We start from the raw sequence: 23,663 nt of genomic DNA, 5'->3' as shown, positions 1-23,663 counted from the left end.
CCCCAATACTAAAATAGGCCCGGAGAGGTTGCACCTGCACCTGTGCCCTGGTCCACACCTACACACAGGTGTCAGGATGTGACACATACACACAGACAGAGAAAGAAAGATAGAAGAGAGGGAGGGGAAAAAACAAGAGCAGCGTGAATCACACTTCTGCGGTCGACCAAAAAGCCTTTTCTAGATATCATCTTTGTATTTTGGAGTATAACCATGAGTGTGATTTTCATTTCTAAAATAGATATTCACATCGGTGTGTTTAATTTTACAAAAAGTACTACACAAAAGGCCTCTGTGACTGTTCAATTACCTTCTGTATGATGGAAATGATATGACGTTTAATAGGACTTTTTTCCCTCGTTATAAATTAAGAAGAGTTGTGAGAGTGTGGGAAAAGTGTGTTTCAAAAAAGCACACGCGAATGCGTCAGGTTTCTTATTCTGCTATCCAGAATAGTGGTATTTGAGTGTGTGTCTGATTCATACCCATTTTACCCTCAGTGATTTGGTATGTCCCTTGTCAAGTGAAGCAGAAAAAGGGGGTAAATTATTTTTGCACAAGCTTATTTTCAATATTTAGACAGCTATTTGGGGAGGTGCACACATACACAAACAAATGAAAGAAAGCTTAAGAAGATAGAAATTTTATTGCTTCCAAAGTGAGACATATGAAAAAAAAAACATGTTCAAAGCCTGTTTACAGAGATGAAATTCACCTTAGTTTTTAGCAGTACAGACATAAGAATAACACCAATGAAATAAATCTGGTATTGTTGAGTTTGTCTGCTATCATACCGCCAAAATCTAAGAAATAAGAAAAAAAGTTTCCCTGAGCTTTGCCACGGCATTGCAACTTTAAAATAGATGTGAAAATAATTTTGGATTCAAATGTCCACTTATTTTATAGTTAACCAATTGTACAAAATGATGTTCTACACAGTTCCACGTCACATTAAAAAGGCAATTGAAAGTGGTATTGTTTTTTTTTTTTTAAATATCGCCATCTTGTGGAAATTGATTGTAGCTACACTCCAAGAAAAGTGCAACAGCTTTACTCCAACTTGAATGCAACTACTTCTTTTTTCCCTCTCTGAATTCCTTATATTAATTTGCTTTTTTAAAATGTATTTGATGTCTTATTTAAGTAAAATTTGTCTATATACACATATTTCCTCTCTGTACACTTTATACATTCTCCATGCTATGCCTGGCTTGCTGAAGCTTTATCTAACAATGATCTACGGATAAAGAAGAATTAGTGAATAAAACCTTCAAAAATTCACCCAAAATAGAACGGCGAACAATGAAATTGTTGTCATCTCTTTCTCACCACACATCCCTCACAGCTCCTCCTTGTTGGCTGCGATGCGGCAAGAGACACCTGTGCCCTTTAAACCACAGTAACCTTTGGGTACCTTCTTCAGGTACTGCTGGTGATAATCTTCGGCATAGTAAAACTGCGGCCCCTCCAGAATCTCGGTTGTGACAGGACCGTAACCCTTCTTTTCCAGCTCCTGTAGAGAAAAAATAATGAATATAAACCATTGCAATTTAAACTACATGCGTGAAGCTGTAGTCCTTCAATAGAATGCAAGGTGATTGAGCGACATAAAAAAGGGAACATCTTTTCATCGCACAGCATGCCTCTGTGGCTCTCTCTGTGGGACAAAGCATCAAAGACCATCCGCTCTCTTTGAGAAATGCTTAGACACTTACCCTTTTCTAAATACCATGAGAAAACCCTCCGTACGCACTGCAGCAGTACACTCTTTGGCACAGGCACACATACACACACTAAGCATCTCTGATAGATGTATCAAAGATATACCTGCTGTGCTGAGAGGTTTTCTCTATCTAATAATACAAGCACTCATTCCTCTCTAGATCAGTGCTTCTGGAGCCGACGTAACAACAACTAAGGTGCACTGAGACCGTCTGTGGGCAACAAGTAGATTTCATGTAGCTCCTTATGCCTCGGAAGAGTGTGCAACACTCAGGAGCTTTGCTTTGTAATAGTTCAGTAGGGTTTAGCAAGCACCATGAAAAAGGATCTGAGTGCATTCGGTCTGGGCTCAAACTGTTCTAATCAGCATATGTCCTGTCTCTCTGCAGGATTGTCAGCAGGCTTTAAATATTCTGTGCATCATAAAGTGATGAAACTTGGAAGCGGCTTCTTTATTGAGGCTCTCAGCAGCTTAAATGCATGTGGTGAATAAAGGATCCCACAGGGGACTCATTTTCACACAGGAAAACATTTACAAATCATATATTCAGACTAATACAGTTTCAAATGAGCTGCTTTGCAATGCGTAACTTAGGGGTCTTTAAACTCCAAACAGTCAGAACTAGAGTTAAAAACGCAACAATTTTCATTTTGACAAAGAGCTTATGAGCAAGCATATGTTCCAGGATGTGGATCCAAACTGGTGTTTCTGCTTGTGGCGATGAATCCACAGATTTATCACTCATCTCTTCTGCACTGCTGGGCATGTTTTAACACATAATTTTGGTTTTATCGGACCTACCTTAGCTGTTCTTGTTTACTCTCACTGCTCTCATTAACCCAACTGCCAGCATCAGCAGGCAGCTGCAGAAGGCAAAATGGCAGATAGACAACTGGTTTGTGAACAGATTTCTTTAACATCAACTTGTTGCCTGTTTTTATGTGTAACTGCTAAAAAGTCGTGTTTCCACTGTAAATCTGTCTTCAGGACTCAGAAAATCAGATAAAACTCAAAGTCAGTATGAAGCATTATGAGCAGTATGAAAACAATTCATCAGAGGTTTTTAATCCATTTTTGGTCCTTTTTGTTACAGAAACAGTATTTTCAGTTAGCAGGAGTTAAATTCAAAACTGCATAGCTAATTTGATGACAAGTATTCATATGAATTCAATAGTCTTTCTGTCCTGCGATGGGCTGGTGACCTGTTCATGGTGCTCCCTGCCTCCCACCCAGTGGTTGCTGGGATAGGCTCCAACTACTCCACTTTCAGTTTTAATTTTTTTTCTCCTTTTAGGCTTGGAGTGTCTGTTTAATCTATTTCAGTGCTGTGTTCTTTGTTCACATCATCACAAGTAATAAACTTACAACTGGAAATTCTGTGTTATCTGAGTGGCTTTTCATTGCTTCCTGCTTTGATTATTAGCCTCAGTCTGATCTTGAATCAATTGCATTTGGGTTGCTGCTTCAGAATTGTATTTTTGAGCAGAAAAAAAACAACAGTTTAGTGCCAGTATTTGGTTTATAAAGTTTGTACCAGTTGAGTCTACAGGCAATTGTAGTCTCAATTACACAATGTCTGATTGTGCAATAATGTAACTTGTACTCATATAGACTGGGATAATTTTTTTTCCTTACATTTCAGCAAGTTAACACTAAAATGCTGTATGTAGTGTTTTTGTGACGTATTATATCATAATAACATGGTTCATTACAGATAATAAAAAACCAACTTGGCTGTTAAAAAGATGAAGACATCACTGAAGACATTTTTTAAATAAAAGTAGACTAAAGATATTGCCCAATGAAATTCTGTTGAGTTGATGAAGCATGGTATTAATCATTTCTGGAAGAAATTTAGTAGCAAATTTCTAGCAAAAACTAAAACAATAAATCTAGTAGTATGAAATAAAACATAGCCTAATAATGGTCATAATAGGTAAACAGATGATTAGTATTTTGAACTGATAATTGGTTAAATGAAATTTGCACATTCAAACGAAGCAAACACTAAACATATTTAAAAGGGGGTCCAGACCACGGCTGTCTTTAAATTATAATGGCTATTTGATGAAAACTATTGATCTATTAAGGGTAAGGGTTTCAAAGTTTAAATATTGAACCTAAATCAATTTTGATTCAACCAAATTTGATTTAAATACAAGTCTAATTTACATCTAGATCAGACAACCTGCAGAAAACTTTGCAGTCCTGGATCTTCCAACACAACAATAATAAACAAAAATAAAGTGGATGGGCAACAGATGATAAGAAAGGAACAGGTCCCATCCAGACTGTGTAGAATACTAAAAACCAGAGTGTTGGTAAACAAGGTATTGAACCTCTAAGACTCTAAATAGTATGTCAGCTATAACACCAAGATAAATAAAGAGAAGATTATTTTGAACATCATATTATTGGTTCAAATAATGCAAATTATGCATTTACCAACTAACACACAATACAAATTGAAAGCTGGCATGGGTATGAACAATTTTGGGGGCAGTTTTGATGTCCCACAGGGGCAATCAGATGTATAAACCAGCCAATTTAAAGAATACAATTTAAACAATGATGCAACAACAGCTCATAATATCTCATCATCTTGCAAATAGTGCCATTAAAACTAAATTATGAACACAGAAGCTCAACAAGTACTTATGTAGGAGGAAATTCATGGAAAAGTATCACCATAAGCGAGAAAAGCAGTGAGGTAGTGTGCACATGTGTCCACATGGAGGCAGTGTGGTACAGGCTGTGTGTGAGCGAGCTGCAGCCGGTGCAGTGGAGTCAGTAAATCAAAGCTCCGCGCCCCACAGAGAGGCTGAGGCAGCAGCTGACCTCTAGCTCTTCAGTGGCTGCTGCTTCAATGTGAGGGCTCAAATCTCCCTGCAGGATGCAGCCCGAGCAACACGATTCTGATGACGGCCATCAACACAGAGGCTTCACAGGCAAAGACATATTTACCTTTTCACATGCATACAGTCTGATACAGAAGAACCCATTTTCTCTGCCTGCACCCACCAGCGCTGTGGTAAGCCAGTCGACACAAGCATAGAGCTTTATGCATCATGGCCTAATTAATCAGTCATCACCACCAAACCACAGCCGTGGATGGAGAGCCCTCAGGGGCACGGGACGTTCAGAGTGAAGAGAGCACAATTGTCCAAGGAAAGGTCTGCTATTCTGAGTGAACACACACCTCCATCCTGACACCCCCGCACCGCTCCCTCGCTCTCCATCCAGCCCTCTACAGCAGTCACAACACGGCAGCCATTTTAGATCTATAAATCAGAATGCATGGCGTCATGCCACTGTGTATAACCTTATGTGGCTTTGCTTTCTCTCTCTCTCTCTCTCTCTCACTGCAGCAGCAGAAGAAGAATGGAGAGAATAATATGGTGTGGTAAAAATGCCAAGAATGGGGGGGGGGAGGTAAACTACACACCTTCAAGTCAAGCGTTTCGATGGCAGTGATGATGGCACAATGACGGCTACGCAGAGAAAGAAAGATGGATGTTTGTCACTTATCGAGGCTCTACATAATAAGAGAGTGTGTGTGTTAATTAATCTGTGGTAATATTGCATTTTTATTATAAACCAAAAGGCTGATCTCCTTATCTTAGAGTTAAAAATGAGGCATTTTCATCAGAAATGGGGTCAGACGTGTACTAAGTATCACTGCATTTAACATTAACTTTAAAGGTAATAAACAGAAGTCCTTCAAAGTGAGGAAAAAACATGTCTAAGTGTGTGTTTGTGTGTGTGTGTGTGTGCATCCAGGGCTAAGCTCACTCAGCCCAGTCAGCCCTTCCTTTCTTCACGCCTGTCGGAAAGACTCCCATGTCAAAGACATGGCTGAATGGGTGCATCTCTCTCCTCCTCCTCCTCCTCTCTGACTCTCTCCATCTCCTCTGTTGCAGATTGTCTTGCTTTTTCTCTTCCATGCAAGCACAGACCACCACTTCATGCTACCAAAGTCCTCCCAGCTTGCCAGCCAAGCGAGAGAGAGCCCCTCGCGACATCACCAGAGAGGCGACCCCGGGATACAAATAGGACGTGACACCCCGAGAGAGGGGTAGAGGTGGAGGAAGAAGAAAAATGTACTCTCCCCTCCTCTCTTCCTAACCCCACAGTCTTGTCTTGCTGTGTTGCCTTTCCTCAGAGGGCCCACGGCTGCAGAGTGCTGGCAAAGAGACGTGCACTGACATAGAGTTTGTGACACCCGATGACTCATGGTGAAGACATTTGAAGAGCGATATGACCTCAATTTGTTAATTTATGTAATCATCCATGAGTCCAGTACTGTTACTGGTCAGTGGTTATCACTATTCACCGTTTCCGTGGTTCTTCGTCTTTGGTGCGCTGTTAATATTTTTTCCATATTCAATTTGCATTAACATAATTAATCACTGCCACATCATTTTCCACAAGGTTCACAATTTAAATACATCACATTAGGGGTGAGGAAGGAATTATTGAGACTTTCACTAAAACAGAATTGCAGGGAAACATTCTAAAAATGTAAAAAACAAATAACCAGACAGATTAATATGATAGCTGACTCCACACTATAACGATGCCACACACAGATGACAGATTACTGTTAGTGATGACTTGCGGGATAAGTACTTGTTATCAGGTTGTGGAGTTTATTCTAAAATATTTTTGGTAATAGTGATATTTTTAATGTAAATATTTGATGTGCTGAAGAAAGTTTAAAATAAAGCACCATTTGTGAATGTAGGACGGCAGAAAAATGAACTAATGCGCACTGGAAACACAGCCATCAAGCTGAATTAGATCTCGGTCTGTCTGTCGTATCAATTCCAAGCATTGAAAGACAAAAATAAAATAAAGGTTACGCATTCCTCTTCACTCTGGATCGACTGCAGATTCACACTTGAACTGAAAGTTCGCAAAAAGCCCTTCAACATCTTCAAAATGTAAATACATTTCTGAGTACTGCAGAGATCAAAGCTGCAGCCTGGTTACAGACACACTATAGCCCTGCCTGAAAACACACGAAACAGCCTGACACGATGCTCGCTGACTAGTCCGCAGCGCTACACTTGCCCTCAACGACCTCAAACTGGGAGCGATGGAAGGAAAAAGTTACAGAAAAACACACGGGCATACAAATGTAGAGATGGTGGACAGTGAAGCGAGGAAGACTACAGAAAATATATCTGACGGGAACAGAAGATGATGAAAATCCTTCTCATACTCATGAGGTTTTATTAGAAACCTTCATGTAGATAACTACGTTTGTACGCGTGTTTTTCCTCAAGGATGCATAATGTCTCTGTTAGGTCTCCAGATGAAAAGGATGAAGAGCTTTTTTTTTTTCCCATGACCTGAACTGTTCATCTATCTTTCTTTCCCTCAGCGCAGGTCAGGCATCCATTTTAGCTGGGCTCTAATCTTCTGCGAGCCCTCCTACATTTTGTGAGCGAGGAAGCCAACACTCCTACATTTTGAGAGCAGAGAGGATGCACACACACTACAGTCTCGCAGCGAGGCGGTGCGCGCTCCGACATGTTTCGCTTTCTTTTTCTTTTGGTTGGTTTGATTCAGGGCAGACGAAAAGTAGCTCCGCATATGATGAGCAACAACGCAAAAGTTCAGCCCTGCATTCCTGTGAAGAAGCTTCACATGGCAGCAACCGCAAGGGAATCAGCAAAACACGATGGGTATTTACATCCTGGTACCTACAGAGGTTGTTTGTCAGTTATAAACCACAACCCGTTCTCCGTTATTCTTTTAAATAAAGCTGAAATAAAGCTGATATTTTATCGTCTCTACACAACTGTGCGATTGATCGGCTTGCAACAACCTTGTAGAGGTTTGAATGTAAAGCACAGGCTGGCTAAAAAAAATGGCCGAGCCAGGGAAGAGCTGCAGACCAGAAATCTGACTCTTGAAGACTTTCCAAAACAGGAAATGTGAGCTTCTGTGTCTAGAAGCCCGATTATGAAACTTGCTGATGCTGTGCCCTGTTTTAACAACCCCCGGGCTTCTCCTCACCACTTCTAACCCCAAATGCCTTTTTTTTTTTTCTCTCTTCTACCCATCATCCAAACCTCTGTGCACCCCGCCTCTTCATCCCCTTTTCAAGCTCATTAAGTTAGGATGCTTTATCAGAGGGCACACTCACCCCTCCAAGGCCCTGCACACATGCATGTGCGCATACACACAGAATTCAAGCTGGCTTGATAAAACCTATTGTTCATACATGCACACACACATACACACATATGTACCCCCCTCCCCTCCTCCTCCCATTATCCATTTTTCTCTCCAAACCCCTAACCCATCTCTAAGCCACCCCCACCCAACTCTCTTCCTAATCAACTCTTCCCATCCCTTCTCTCTCACCCTCAACTCACCCCACACCCCGCACCCAGCTCTAGGGAGACACTTTTTAGCAAAGCGAGAGAGAAGGAGAGAGGGGGAAGAAGAGAGATGGGGGAGACGGAAAAAGAGATGCACTCCTCCTCTCTGCTCTGCTGCCACAGCGGCTTGGCTGCAGAAGCCTTTGATGTTCTGCAAATTTCAAATTTCATTATAGAGAACCCCCTTCTCCTCTCTGCTTTCCTTCCCCTCCTCCCTCTTCGCTCTCGCGCTTAAACAAGCTTTTCTGCCTCTACAACCCCCCCCCCCCCCAAGCCTCCCCCTCAATGCTGAAGTTAAGAAACTAAAAGCCCTGCAGAAGAGTCTCTTCATATGGGTTAATTATTCATTGGGCTGTGCCAGTATGTTGTGGATGTATGTCTGTGTGTGTCTGCATGTACATGTGAGCATGTGTGTGAGTCATGGGCTGGCAGTGGGGTGGAATCGGGATTTTGCGATGCCTGTCTTATCTCTGGTCGTCTTAGATCGCCTCCACCCACCCTCTGTTGTCACTCTACTTAACATGCGTTCACTTCTGCTGATGCTCTCCCAGCGAGCGTTGGCCTTTTAGGATAAACACACAACCCAACTTTTGCAAAGCCAGACCCCCACACAGTGAGCCAGCCTTTCAGCTTTTGCTGTGATGCAGTTTTCTATCCAGGCGTTCTCGGGCCTCAACTTCATTGCGGCGCGGTAACCATTTCAGGGCAAAGAGCTGCCATTTTGGTTCAGAGCGTGTCAGCTGCTTTTGAGCCTATCCCAGTGGCCCTCAGATGAAACTGGGGTGTTTCTAAAGTGCTTGACAGATCGCTAGTGTCAGCAGTGCTGGCGGGGAGAAAAAGGAAAAAGGAGGAAAGAGTGATTTCTTGATGTTTGTCAGAGTTTGTTTAGGTGAGAGTCTGCTGGGAACTGGATTCAGGTTCTCAGACTTTCTTGGCATGAAAGTAAAAAATACAGTAATGCTCGATTTGACAACCTTCTTCTGCTGTAACATACAACCTACATACACTCTGTGCTGTTTTTACTTGGTTTGTATTGGTTCATGTCACCATGCAACTCAGACAAAAGGCATATCATTATATATATATATATATATATATATATATATATATATATATATATATATATATATATATATAGTCCGAATCAGCCAAACATATCAGAAACAGATATAAATCTAATTTTATCTGCTTTATCTGTTACTTTTAAAACATCTGCATGTCATCTTGAAAGTTATTTGCCTCATACTAAAATATAATGTAATAATAACCCAATAATTACAATTATATTCCATTACTACAATGACTTAATTATCAGTTTGCTGTCCACATTGTATCCGCTTTGCTCCAGTTTAACTCTCATAGTATTTCCTCTGTACATTTTAATAGATGATGAACAAAACCCATGTTTCTGTCTATGGGTTTGAAGCAAAGAAAGGTTTACCACTGTTCTTCAGCAGTCCTGAGTGGAAACTTGTGTCAACAAATGCTTATCTTGGTTTGTAGAACTTCTAATAAATTACTGCATTTTGATGAGTCTCTACTGACATTTGAGGAATCATTTGCAAAGCATCACATCCAGGTTTATAGCCAAAGGAGAGCCTAATTTGATCATGTTTTGGAGGCAATTTGTCCATTTTGCAGCACAATAACTGGAGGCAGAAGACAGTTATACTATTAGCATTAAAACAAATAAACCATTATTTGCCTCATTTACTATAGGAGTGACACAATATGACACCTAAAGGGGTGAGGTCACAGTCTGTTGATAACCTGTCAGAGACAACCCTCTGATCTGCCTGCCTCTCTGGTTTACTGTTTTCCTCCCCCATCTTCTCATCTCCTCTGGTCCCAGCTGCAACTCCTCCCTCACCTCTGACCCCAGCCCAAGGCCAAGGTTGGGAGGTTGTTGCCACAGCAATGTGTCAGCCCTGTGGTCCATGACTGCTGACCCTGGGAGCCCAAAGTTTCCATGACAATGACAATTTGTTCCTCTCTGCCCCTCGTTGGCTAAGCCATGAATACCATTTAGAGAACAGAGGACATGAAGAAGCCGGAGAGATACAGGGATCACTGAAAGAGTGGATGGATGGATGGACAGATGGACTGAGAGAACAAAAGAGGGACACGTGTGCCGTTAAAAAACAGAGCTTTAAAATTCAGTTAAAATGACCTATCAGCCCTCTTCTTCTCTTTCAGCTTAAGAAAAGGGGTTTCACTGAGTGGATGTAGATGAGTATCATCTAATAGAGCTGTATTCTGTCAAACAAAGCAGCATGAAGGGGTCACCACTCTGGGCACTGGCTTTTAACTCTTCAAATCACTGAAACAACTAAATCTTTGAGTTTGGTCTCCCTAAATAGTTCAAAAAAGGTTTTATTGTATAATTTCATTTAGACAAATCTAGTTTTGTTACTATCAAAGATAATCTTTCAGGACAACAATCCTGGATTGCTTATATGCAAAAAGCACTACTTGTGAACATGCATGTGTGATGGAGAATGTGTGCACTCATACCTGCTGGTAGGCTGCCTTACTCTTCAATGCAGCCTCCTGTTGAGCTGGGTTGGATGTGTAAATAGCTGAGCGATACTGAGTGCCCTGGTCGTTGTGCTGCTTCATGCCTGCATAAAACACAGAGAGAGAGAGAAGATACAGTCAAACCACACATAAGCGAAACACTATTTCAGACACTATTTTAATTTGCATGTAAAAGGGATTCCATAAACATGTCATCCTGCATCTGGGATTCACGAGACCACATAAATCCAAAGATCACAGCAGATTTGGGCTTCCATTAGGGAGGCCTGTGGTGTGTAGGTATAAGGGTACATGTAGGTGGGCACATTTTCCTCTTCTTTGTCATCTGTGTGGCGCTGTCAATATTTTCATCAGCTTTGCATCAGTGTGTTTGGAGGAAGCCCAGGTTGTGCGTACCTTGATTGGAAAGCCAGGCAGCTGCCATCACCTTGATACTTTTCAATCCAAAGCAGATCTGGCATGAATGAATGCATTAGGACATGCCTCTCTGTTTCCTCCCTTTACAGAAGAGTGCCATTCTATTGTCCACCTATCTCTAAATCCTCATCTGTCTGTTTGTGGCCTTTATTATGGACTGCAGTCAGTGATCTCCGCGTGCTTGTCTGTAGTTTTAGCAGATATGCTTTTTCATTTAACCGGCAGTAACATAATTTCCTCGATCAAATTTTAAAGCTGTTTCTGTAATTGCATCTTGCCGTCGTGTCAATCACGCAATTTTCCTATTTAGTTATTTATAGCACAGTTAATTCATTTTCTGGCTTCTTTAGGGCAGAAAACAACTGTAAAAACAACAGCGACAGCTAATCACCTTATACAAGTCATGTTGGCAAACACAAGCTTGTTCATGCATCAAAGGCAGAGCAGCACTGGCGTCCGTGTGGAGCTGCGCTCGTACCAGTCCAAAAATGTTGAGTTTGAACACTCAGATTCTTTTTCAGTTCTGTTTTGCTATCTACCAACTCCTGAGGGAGATATCTGGCTTTTCAGAACTATAATGTCTCACTATTTGCATCAGACAGTTGCTCACAGTGTCCTTCTTATGTTTGGTGCTTGGCAGGTAGTTTCCCCACTTTTTTTTCCCCAGAAGCTTTCTTTGCTGCCATATGCTGGGCTTTCGAACGAAGCTAGAGAGAGCAATGAAGATGGATCAAACTATTAAATTTAGGTATAGAGAGCAGATGATTACATAAAGCATAGAACTTCTCTAATTATAACAACAACTTCAGTCATTAAAATAAATAAGAAAAAGCAAGGCCAATACACTGGATTCATGGAGAGGTCTGGTGTTAAGGGAAAATTTATTCACATACTGGGTAGTCATAAAAAAATAAAGTTTTATGAGATAGGATCAGATTTTTACAATATGAGCGATAAAGTGAGTGTTGCTGGATCTGTCAAAAAAAAACCCGAAAAGAGCCCTAATTTTTGCCTCCGATAAAGCAAAGGCAATTTAATGATGTTGCACAGAAACCTGCTGATTTAAAGCAGGGCAGCTTCAGATTCTTGAACAGCTAGTTTAGGCCATGTGTATTCTAACAAATCTCACTGCTTGAAATAAATAAATAAAAAATCCAGCACTTAAAAAAAACAAAAAACAACAACTTTCCTTTATGAATTACTTTAGTTGTCCAACTGGGATGCAAAGTGTTTCTTCTTTTAAGCGGCATATAACCATCAAATGGCCAACAGGTAAAAGATGAATCCATGTCTTCAAAACAGTCAGCCTTAAACCACTGCCTAATGTCACGGCGCCTACATCCATTTCTTTATATTCTTATAAATATTTAGCACTCAATTGTGACCACTGTAATGCCATTTTAAAATCTCTAAGAGCTGGGTCCCTACTTATCAAGTCTGTTTTGCATATAAGCATGAAAATATTCTTTAATTTTGCCATGCAACATACTGCAAGTTCTCCTTTGAAGTAATATGTCATCAGTTGGCTTTCTATTTACGTCATAGGGGAATAACAACTTCACTGACAGTGTAGGCCGACGCATCTCCCTGACATAGTGATCTGCATATCTTGTTCTCTTTAGATTGAATGTGACCTTACATCATGGAGTGTCACAACCTATCTGCAACGCAGCCTGTTCAAGCATAACGACCGTAAGCATTCATCTGGTCTTCATTCAAATCAGAGCAGACAAGCAGTCAGTGCCTGCTTTCCAGCACACATTGAATAAACTCACAATAACTAATGTTGCTGCCTCAGAGAATTTGCTTTACTTAATATTTTCCTCCACAATACGACATGCTTCTGAGTCAAACACAATAAGAAGTGTGTTATGGGTAAAATGCTGAGGCCCTAAATGCATCCATCTTGTCAGTATTTAAGTAGAATTAAAACAAATGCAATGAAAAAACTGCAGTTCAGAAAAAAAATGCGCGGCTGGAAGAAACAGAAGTAGACATGAATGCATCGCAGTGATGGAGAATTGAGCCCGGACTTTCTCTGCAGCTGTGAATTCCCACATCCAAGTATGCAATACTTAATAAATCCCTACCGAGTGCTGCAGACATTCTCACAGGCAGGCTTTTCAGAACATGTCTACAAAATGTCTGGACTCCAGTGTGGAACTGAAAAAGATTCATGGCTGAACTTTCTTTCCCTAAAATTCAGTCTTTTTAATTTTTTGAACCTTTGAATGACGAAATTTGTGGAACAGGCTTCACAGCAGTTCAAGCGAAAGTAAACAGCTGTCTGGCTCTTTAAAAAAACCCAAAACAAAGCAGAAACAAAATACAATAAACTAAATATTGCTAAAAAAAATTAACTTTCCAGATTGTTTCTTTCATCATGTCTGTGTATTCACTGAGTTTTTCTGAGTCTTCAGCCTTCCGCACTCGTTCTCCACCTAACTAGACCACAAACCTGGAATGGAAATATAACAATCGACAAAGGTGAATAAATATAAACATACATTATCTAAGCTCTTGTTTCCATTTTTCACTTGATTCTGTCATCTTCTGTTCAAGTAATTAGTCTCTCTGTGCTTCTGCATCACATCCCTACTCTCATCCTCTTCCTCTCCATCTCTGCAGTGCTGGATGGCGGCCATCTTGCCCCCAGCACTGTTGTTCACTGACGAGGCTAATGGTTGCCCCTCCATCAAAGGCCACCTAGTCACTCTGCAATTGGCTGCCCACCAAAGCCTTTACTGTGATTGGCTGCTGGCAAAGTTCTTGTAGCTTTTCTGTTCAACCGACCCTCCATCCTGACCTGTGGTTGTGACCATCCAAACCACACACACTCGCTCATGTAGCTACACTTGCATATGCATGTCCAGGCTCAAATATGGACAAGATATGCATGATGAGAGGAAACACCTGAAATATCTGCTGCAATTTGCATTTCAGTCAAAATATTTGACAGCTCAAGAGAACAAATCATCATCCCTAGAAAACAATGTTTGATTTTGCATATAATAAGTAAAAATCACAAAGGACAAACACTCTTGAGTGCTAGTTGGTAGTAAGGCCGTTCCTGTGAGATCTAGCTGCCATTGTAAGAGTTACTCCCTTCACAAGATATTAACATTGCCTAAAATTTCAGCCTTACCTGTTACCATGTATGCAATCAGCCTGCAAAACTAAAAGCAACAAATACCCTCACCCCCTAAAGAAAAAAAAAGAAAACTCTGGTTCCTGCCTCTGCTGTCTCTTTTCTCGCTTTCTCCATTTTTAACAGCCCCCTTCGTTATTTTCTCCATCCATCAAAGGCAGCAGTAATTATTAATGAGAGCCTCCCTGTTCTCTTTGCATTATGCATGAGAGCCCTGCCTCTGAAAGCAGAGGGTAATGGGGGTGGACAGAAGAGGAGGGGCAAGGGGTCACACGTATGCAAACACACACATGCACACACTGCCTTCAGAGGTCACTGACCTATGCCCACGAAGCTGAAAATATTAATTAATTGCTCCCTCCCAAAATTGGACAATTTTAATGTAGTCCTTTTAACACAAATGGAAGCCAAAATCAGGGAAAGTGGGAGGGGCACTGGTGGCGTTTCTCAAGTCTCAGAGGGAGTAGCTACTCTCTCCAAGAGACGTTCATGCACAAACCTGCGGACACGAATGTGCATGCATACACTTTGTGTTATGTTCAAACCCACTGAGATTTCTTGTTACTCTGTAAAATCTCTTCCAGTGATTTCTCTTGTAAAGAAGGAAAAATTTTCAACTCAGTTTGTCCCAGCTGGCTGTTGGGCATTAAAACCTAACATTTTTCCCTCCTTGCAGCTGGAATTTGCATTAATTCACCTTTCTACTCTGGCTTCTGCCTCGTGGCTTGCTCATTTATTTCCTTCCAGAATTTATTTGTTACCATCATTTATACAAGTCTATATACCACATGTTCATAGGATTGTTGGGCTCTGGGACACTGGTCAGCTCGCACTGCCAGATAATCAGTGGTGCTTCAGTTTATGTTGAAGTGGCAAGAAGAAAAAACAGGATGCTTCTTATGCTTTAAGCATCAATAATGTTAACTTTTACAGGGGTTATGAACCAATTTAATACATTTTTTTACTTACTGGTTAATATTTTGAGGCATGTTTATGTATTCTATCTCCAAGTTTCAATGTAACTGCACGTAGCTGCATTTTCATTTATTATTTTCAAATGAGCAACATTTCCCATTCATTTTAAACTTTTAAAAAAAGTGGCATCTCTTTTGAGCATAAAAAGTTGCATGTTCTCAATACCAGAGTTAAAGTAGCCACCACAACACTGTTCATGTTAAATGTGATGGGTAAAGTGCCTTAATGTCCATAAATCAAATATAATAAGTAACTGACGAGCAGACATATGTATATGTAGAGATACACAGTATATCTACTTATTTATTGGTTACTGACCCTTAGCGATTCTCGTCTATCTCTCAGAGGTAGCGCTGTTGATAGCACCATGTTTTACTTACAATGCTATTTTGTGTAGGTTGAAAACTATTAATGTTAGTATCCCTATGCACCTAGGAATCAAGAACTTTCTACATCTCCAACGTAAATGTGTGTTCTGACTCCAGCTAAGTCTCTGTGATATCTTTTCACGCAACTCTTTATTCATTAACAACTACAAACGTTGCGATGATCCTCAGCTCTTCGCTGCTTTATGCAGGCAGCTTCTTGTCTTGTCTGTTTGAGCCCCCATTGCTTCTTTGGCATTTAAGAAGAACATTTAACAATGGTGTTCATGTAAAACAAAGAAAAAAAAAGATTGCAAATGAGGCTAAAAGAAAGAAGAAAGATAACGATTTTATTACAGAGAAGAAAGAATAAGAAACTTCCAACTGTCGAGTTATTGTCAGTGTCTATAATTAAGAACAGCTTCTACATAATTGGTGACTTTTCGTACGCTTCTAAGCATGACCGAAAAACATCTGAAGTCAATTCAGAGTTATTGCACTTGGCAGTGCATACCAATTAGAGTGAAGCAGAGTAGGCACTAATGAACTATCTAATGTACTTTCGTTTTTCTTCTTCTTGTACATCCCCCCGATCCATCTTTATACACTTAAATCAAAGTCGAGAGAGATATTTAACTCTGTCCTGTGCACCTGCCAAAACCAACACAATTATTTGGTATCGATAGAGTTGTAATTTTGACTTTTTTTAATGGAAAAAACACAAAGTATGAAGTATAATTCCTGATGAGTGAAGTGTTCGCTGTGTGTGCAATAGTACGCAGGCTTGTGCCGTGCCCTGCGGTCCCATTACGACTGTGTGCGTGCCAGTAGATCTCTCTCCTGCTCTCCTCTCTCAGCTGCTATTTTTGCCCTGTTCTTATGTAAGCCGCTCCTGATGCGCTGGAGACAGAGGCAGAGTACGGAGCTGGGATGGTGAGAGCATCCCCAGTGGATACGCATGCGCTTACCTGCACACACATACACACGTACTGTGAACACATGCATGAATATACACAGGGAAACAAAGTGATGCTCTCCCAGCTGTCAGATGGTGACACAACACATACAGAGGCAATCTCAAATCAGAATTGCACCATGAGTCTATGTGTGGATGACACATCATGTAGTTTACCACAATCAGACTGTTAGTGAGAATGCAACTGTGAACAAACAGCAGTGGACAGAGTTCAGAACTGATTCTGCAGAGTTAATGTGCAAGATCAGCTTTAGTTTCTGTTTTATTCACACTTTACTGGAACAGTTCTCTCTAACGTGAGCATTTCATGGTTCTGGGCATGCTGTCAGAGCACTGAGACTTTGGCCCTTAGCTGTTTATTTTTAGCTGCTTCCAAATCTAACGAGTGGAGCTTGCCCTACTGTTGTACACAAATCACTCCGGATGAGATCATACCCAACTGGGTTCCTTAAATTATATCAGCCTATATCAGCTGGACAATATTCGGCTCAGCAGTTTCAGTAAATGATGCAAAAAAAATATTTGCATAAAAACCCTCACAAGATCTCACTACAAGCATATCTGCGATGCTGGAATCTGTTTTAAATATTATAGAATAACTTAAAGATCAATTTAAAACTATGTTATTCAGCTTTTTACCGCTCCAAATTTAAAAGGAACTGTGAAGTTATAACATCCTCAACCTGAATTGTGAATCCACTTCAGTCAACTTGTTTAAAATAAATCTATAAAAAGATTTGACATGCAGCACAAATATCGATTATACACTTGAATAATCATTTGACATCACATTTGGCTTTATTTTCTGCATCTGATGCTTTATTAGTTATTATTTTGCAATACACTCAATTTGAGGGTAAGGATATATGCATACAGAGATCTAACAGATTTTTATTAAAGATGATTTCAATGAAGATGGAATTGTTTAGAGAGATGTGTTTGTTCACACAAAGCCACTTAAAATGCTGTTGTATACATACACCAGGCCTGTTATACACACCAAAGAATAGAGCTGTGACAATATGCTTTTGTCCTGATTCAAATCCGATTCCGATTTTCAATTTTTTGGGTGTCGATTCGATTTAAAATTGCGATTCATACAATTCTTTGATATTGCTGATTTCTGGAGATTAAATGTATAAAACTTTTTTTTTTTTGCTCCTGATTTTTCTTGATTTCAATTAGTAAGACAACACAGTAGCCAGACCATCATTCTGTTGCTATAATGCCCAAAAGACAAGTAAATAGATCAATAAAAAAAAAAAAAATAACATTTTTTTTTTTATCAAGGATTATTTTTATTTATTTGGAAAAAAAGACTTTTAGAACAAAAAAAAAAAATCAATTTTAAAATTGTGAAGCAAAAAATCCTGATATTCAATTTTTCGATTCAATTTTCCCACCCCTACTAAAGAGTGCAAAAGACATGAAGCATGTACATAAACTTGTGCAATGTCAACAAGCATATAGATGAAGATGGCAGAAAATCAAGTTTAAAATGGGATATTTATGTGGATTTTTCTTTAAAAGCCTCATCAATGCAAGACTGTAACGTTCCTTTGTTGTAGCCGTTGGTGGGATGTGCGCATGTGGGTTAAGGGAGAGGTGGGGCTATGGTGTCATCTGTTCAGGAAAGATACATATAGCTTATAAACATGCACATGCAAACAAAATTGTGGTGAGTTAAAAGGTATATGCTTTGGGACTCATTTTCAAACATTTGTACTTTCGGGCTCCTAAATGTTATGCGTATTGTCCAAATGATACTTTGCAAACTTAACTTAAGGCGATATTCTGAACTTGTCTCTATGTGGACATGGCCTGGGTCATGCATTGTAGTTCCTCTCGCCTGTCGGGAAAACATACTGGAACGTTTTCAGTGGCTTTGTGTTGGAAAACCACACCAATTAAAACCCATGTTAAAGAAAAAGTTTTTAAAAACAGCTTCATTACTGTGTGAATGTAGCCGCAGCATGAAGTATTAGAATTTTCAGGCTCCCAAAATGCTGACTCCATGAGGACAAAACGTCTAAAAGATGAAAAATTTAAGTGGCTACATCGAAACTCATCTTTGTGTGGACATGGCTTGAAAATGTCTGCAGTCAAAGCTCAGGCAAAAATGAAAAGCTTTGTGATTTAGGAAGTCACAACTATCTTCATTTTTGTCTAAAAAAATTTTTTTTCCTTCTTGCAGCTTCCTCCCTTTATTTTTTTAACTTTCCAATACCGCTTCAGTCCAGTTCTTCTCTATCAGTATTTTTATTTTAAAGCAAAGATTAAAAAAAAAAAAAAAAAAACTTTCAGAAGTCACTTTAAAGCAACAAGCATGTAGTTTTACAAACATAAAGCTTCTTCAATAAAAGTTAGAATACGCAGCACTTCAACACAACACAACGGACACGAGGAGCTCAACCCCCACATTGTGCGCACACGTGCCGCAATCTCCATAAATTAAGGACACCACCATGTGTGAGGGTGTAATAACTGACACCTGGTAATGAGCACGCCATCATCAGCCAACCACAAGACAGAAACAAGGTCAGATTAGAAGTGTGGGGGTGGCTAAGGCCACAGGTCAGAGGTCAAGGTCTCCTCCTGGTGGGAGGAGGGTAAGGGGGGCTGCTTTAGATGGCAGGGGCACCCCAAACATTGAGAGATGAAGTGACACAGGGGAATATGGGGGTACCCCAACAGGGAATTGGCGTGTGTCGCAGCCAGCTGGGGTTAAGATATTATATAAAGGAATATTCATGCTCCTCTCAGCCATCACAATGTTAACTGCCACTAGATGGAAAACAGCTTGATTGATGTCCATTTTGTGATCTGACCTTAAAAATGCTAAATGCAAGGTGTTGTAGGGAGAAATGTCAGTTTTTCTATGTCATAAGCTGCAAAAAAATTCATTCACACTGAAGTCTAAGCAGCAACAACACATCACAGCTTATACACACACAGCTATGTGGACAAATTCAGCTCAGCGCTGCAATGAACAAAAATAAGTACCCTGGCTTTAAAACCTGTTAAAAAAAAACAAGATCGGAAATATGTTTCTTGCTACTGTGCGACTCCACCAACACTAACCTACGAGGGTTAGCGTGCGCGTACGTGCAGACGTTATCAAATGAGGACAGCTGTGTCGGCCATTTTAGCTGTGCATTTGTGTTTTTGTGTCTATCGGCATACGCCTGTGATGCCTGTTCACTGACGCAGCATCAGCAGCCCACACCATAAATACTGCATGGCCTCAAAAAATGGGAAAAAAAAAAAAGAGGATGAAGGGAGTAAGGGAAAGGGAAGCAAAGGAGAGGGAAAGAGATGAGGAGGAAACAATAAGAAGGGGGGAAAAGCTTTGGTTGTTAGGATGAAAGGCAGCTCGGCTCAAGGGGGTGGGGGGGGGTGGGGGGGGGGGAGTTGGAGGAAGAGACGGGAGAGCATCGAAGATGGGAGGGGGAGGGGGAGGGGGAGGGAGGGAGGAGAGAGTGACTAAGAGATAAAAGAGGAGTGAGTGGATGTGAGTGTGTTTGTGTGATGATGAGCGGATGGCCTCAGGGAGCGTCCGACTCCGTGTGCTGCGCTGCGGATGTACTGACGGGCTCCAGGCCGTTCGCTCACTCACTCTGTTCTCTGCAAAGAGGACAAGGCTGGTGGAGGGTTGCAGGTGAAATAGGTGAGGTCGGGGAGACTGGGAAAGAATGTGAAATCTGAGAGGGCATGGAACTGAAGGGGAGAGAAACGAATAATAACGGTGAAAAGAAACAGTGGCGTTGATGTTTGAATGTTCAAGACATTTTAATAAAGAGATATGGAGATGATAGAAGTAAAAAAAAAAAAAAAAAAAGTGTAAAAGTGACAAGATGGCACAGTGAAAGGGTGGCCACATTAGATGTTCCATCCTCTAACAGGGAGTGATGAGGACAATGAGGCCTACAGGCCTCTGCAACAACATGATATTTCACTTGCGCTGCTCTGTGCACCCTCTGCTTGTAAAGTGTGCATGGTCACTCATTGTGAATTAAATCAAGCTCTCAAAGCATTATGTGCACTTGTGTATAATCTTTATCCAGTATTATTGGATATCATAAAAGGGCGTTTAAATGTGCAGTGCGTAAAAGAATAGCAGCATGTTATTGTAATTGTAAAGTGAGCATCTGAGAGCAAATAATCTTTTTAAAACATGATCAAACAGCTGCTGTGACCCTCTGACACATTGAAGCCACTTTTTTAACAGTTTGTGTGTGTTTGAGCCTTTAGTATGCACTTGAGTGAAGGTATGCTACTGCAGAGGTGTTTTAACATACATAAGAAACTTATGATATGGAAGCGTGTTGAATTGGGGGGATGGGGAGATGGATGAAAGGGGGGGGGGGTTATGCAACATCCCAGGGAAGCCAACAGATTGAGACTAGTGTTGCTGAATATGGAAAGAGGGCACACAGCAAAGGTTGCTGGGAGTTTCTGATTGGCTGCTAATGTTGCTATCCAGGCCGGGATTGGCTGAGCCGACGCAGCCCGACATCACGTTGTCGGGACTAAACCCTTTTGAACTGAGGCAAAGCAGGGAGGCACAGATATCAAAACACATAGGCTCACACTCACGTACATGGGTATGCACACACTAGCAGATGTGCACACACACACAAACACATTACAAGGAAGTACTACATACAACTCTATATGCACCTGTAACGCAGAGTATTAAATAAATCTGGAGTCCGTGTTGATGCGTGTCAAGAAAACAAGAAAATATCACGCTCCACGGCTCGACTCTGCGTTCCATCTTCAGTTAATCTGCGAAGTTAAAGAGGCAAAGAACAAACTTGCCTAATTTCTCTATTCTCTTTTAAGCCCAGCTCTAAGGTGGACAGAATAAATTGGAGTTTAAGCATGCGTGAAGGCACAGCCAACGGGCCCCTTTCCACAACTCCACGCTGCATTTGTCAAATCAGAAGAAATTCTGCTATGCGTGAACCCCGAATCTGAGAAGAGAGAACCGGCAAGGATTCGCACAAGAAGCAACACTCCTGAAAATAATAAAACACACACACACATACATATATATATATATATATATATATATATATATATATATATATATATATATATATATATATAAAGCAGTGTGCAAAGACAATACGCTGTATGCTATTAATAAAAGATGAGATGAGACAAGGCGGTGAGTCAGGGGAAATGTATGACTACTCTTTTGGCCTCACTGCCTCTGTCCTCTGGCATGTCGGCTCAACTCTGCTTGCGCCTTTACCCGTAGTGAGACGCATCTCTGCTCCCGACAACAGCGAGCAGGGGATGAATCTTTCCTCATCGGGAGGATGTGATTCTCAGATTAACTTCAAACGTCTCTTCTTCCTCTGCCTCCTTTCATGAGCCAACCTCCAACGGAATACTTCGCCAGTCGGCTCATGCATGCATTTATACAAGCAGTGGTAAGAAGTGGGAAAACATGGCTGATATTCTGGTGTATTTAGGTCACACAGATGCAGTCATGACAGATGCAAAAGGCATGACAGGAGTGGCACGGCCAGCGTCGCTGACTGTGCCTTGCGTGTTTGTTTTAAAGCTGGAAATTGGGCCTATGAATCTTTGATCCATCTCTTCCCAACTTGTCATACCCCTCCCTGCATTCAATCTGAGTGAGCAGAGTACCACTTTGCCCGTCCTTTCCCTCTCTCACATACATGCACACGCACCCTCCATGTGTCCTCCTGATGCATTAATGTTCTTACATCACCTCCTCCAGTGAGCACAGAAAACAAGAGAGCAACAGACTTGAAGAGATGGAGAGATGGGTTTTTTTGGGGGGGGATGGGATTTTGTGGTTGCTGTGTGTGCATGTGTGTGTGCATGTGTGTGTGCATGTGTGGGTGGTAAATATGCGGCATGCTTTATAGAGTGGTGCAGGAATATGCATCAAAAGCCAAACATTTGAATTAATTAGGTGAAGCGTTACGCCACTGCAGCCAAGTTTGTAAAAATGCGCTGGATTCCTGTGACTAACAATTTCAAGGGACTGAAGTACAACAAAATGAAAAATCCACAGACATCATTCAACCTAGAAAAATCAAGTTTACTATTATAATATGTGAACTTAATAGTAAAAAGATGGTTCAGAGTACATGCTGTGCACATGCTCAGAGACTTTCTCACAATTGGGGCTTGAACGTGCACCACACTGGTGTGTTCCTCCATGGATGGCTGGATCTCAGACACATTAACACTGTCTGGCGTTGACTTAAACCCATGAGACCTCCCCCATCACAATACGCACATAGGCACATCCCTGGGCATCATCCTTCTGCTCTAATAAACTTTGTGCCCCTTGGGATGGGACTTATTTGAGGGCAACTTTGGGGTTTGTGTGCAAGTGCGCTGCTACCTTGTGTTGGGTCGTGGTTCTCCCAGAAGTGTTTGAGCAGCTCTTCAAGGCTGATGTCTTGAGGGGAGAAGACAACCCTCACCACCTCGGTGTGGCCTGTCAGACCTGAAAAGAAAATGGCAAACTTGCATTAATAAATATTGAGTAGATTTGATCTATTTTTTCCTCCAGTTTCCTCATTCTACGCTGTTTTCTTACAGAGTAAACACTTAACACAACAGTTTAATGTATAAATGAAAGCAGTTGCCGGTTGAACACTGCAAAAAATGAAACAGAAAAAGCATGTCTTCATGGCGCATGTTCGTGTCAATGAGTTCATGTGCCACAGGTAGAAGGGATTGTGGTTGAATCCACTCTGAGCCACGTTATTGCTCATGGCATTATCAGGAAGAAACTGACAGGGAGAGGTGCAGACAGGGAGGGAGAGAGAGAGAGAGAGAAAAAAAGGCACAGAAGTGGCTGAAGCTTATGGTGAAGTTATCCAAAAGCTCACAGACATTAAGTCATGTTTCCAACTGCCAGGTCCCCGAACCTTCATTGAACAGCCTGCAGGTGTTCTCAAGCTGCTCAGAAACATGCAGCCGTGTGGAAAAGGTTCAGGTCTGAGGCTTTATGTGTCAGGATGTAATAATAAAAAAATTAATCTGTTTTGTTGCAGATCTAAAAATGAAGTAAATTCAACCTGAGATAATTAATACACCGTATTTATTGTTTTGTAATTATTTATTAAAATCAGCT

The 23,663-nt window shown here is 40.9% G+C and overlaps 1 protein-coding gene across 1 annotated transcript in view; it reads right to left on the bottom strand.

Moving 5' to 3' along the window:
• Positions 1-655: 655 nt before the first annotated feature.
• msrab (methionine sulfoxide reductase Ab) overlaps positions 656-23,663 on the bottom strand; it is a 32,775-nt gene continuing 9,767 nt past the window's right edge. The window contains exons 4-6 of the mRNA XM_079262032.1: positions 22,926-23,030; positions 10,630-10,736; positions 656-1,513 (exon numbers count right to left, since the gene is read on the bottom strand). Of these exons, the coding sequence (XP_079118158.1) occupies positions 1,340-1,513; positions 10,630-10,736; positions 22,926-23,030 (386 nt within the window). The 3' untranslated portion in view covers positions 656-1,339. The remainder of the gene's footprint in view (positions 1,514-10,629; positions 10,737-22,925; positions 23,031-23,663) is intronic.

This window comes from Telmatherina bonti, assembly GCF_933228915.1.
Source record: "Telmatherina bonti genome assembly, chromosome: 22".
Taxonomy (NCBI): domain Eukaryota; kingdom Metazoa; phylum Chordata; class Actinopteri; order Atheriniformes; family Telmatherinidae; genus Telmatherina; species Telmatherina bonti.
Note: the sequence above shows the minus strand (reverse complement) of the source record. Positions and strands in the feature narration are given on the sequence as shown.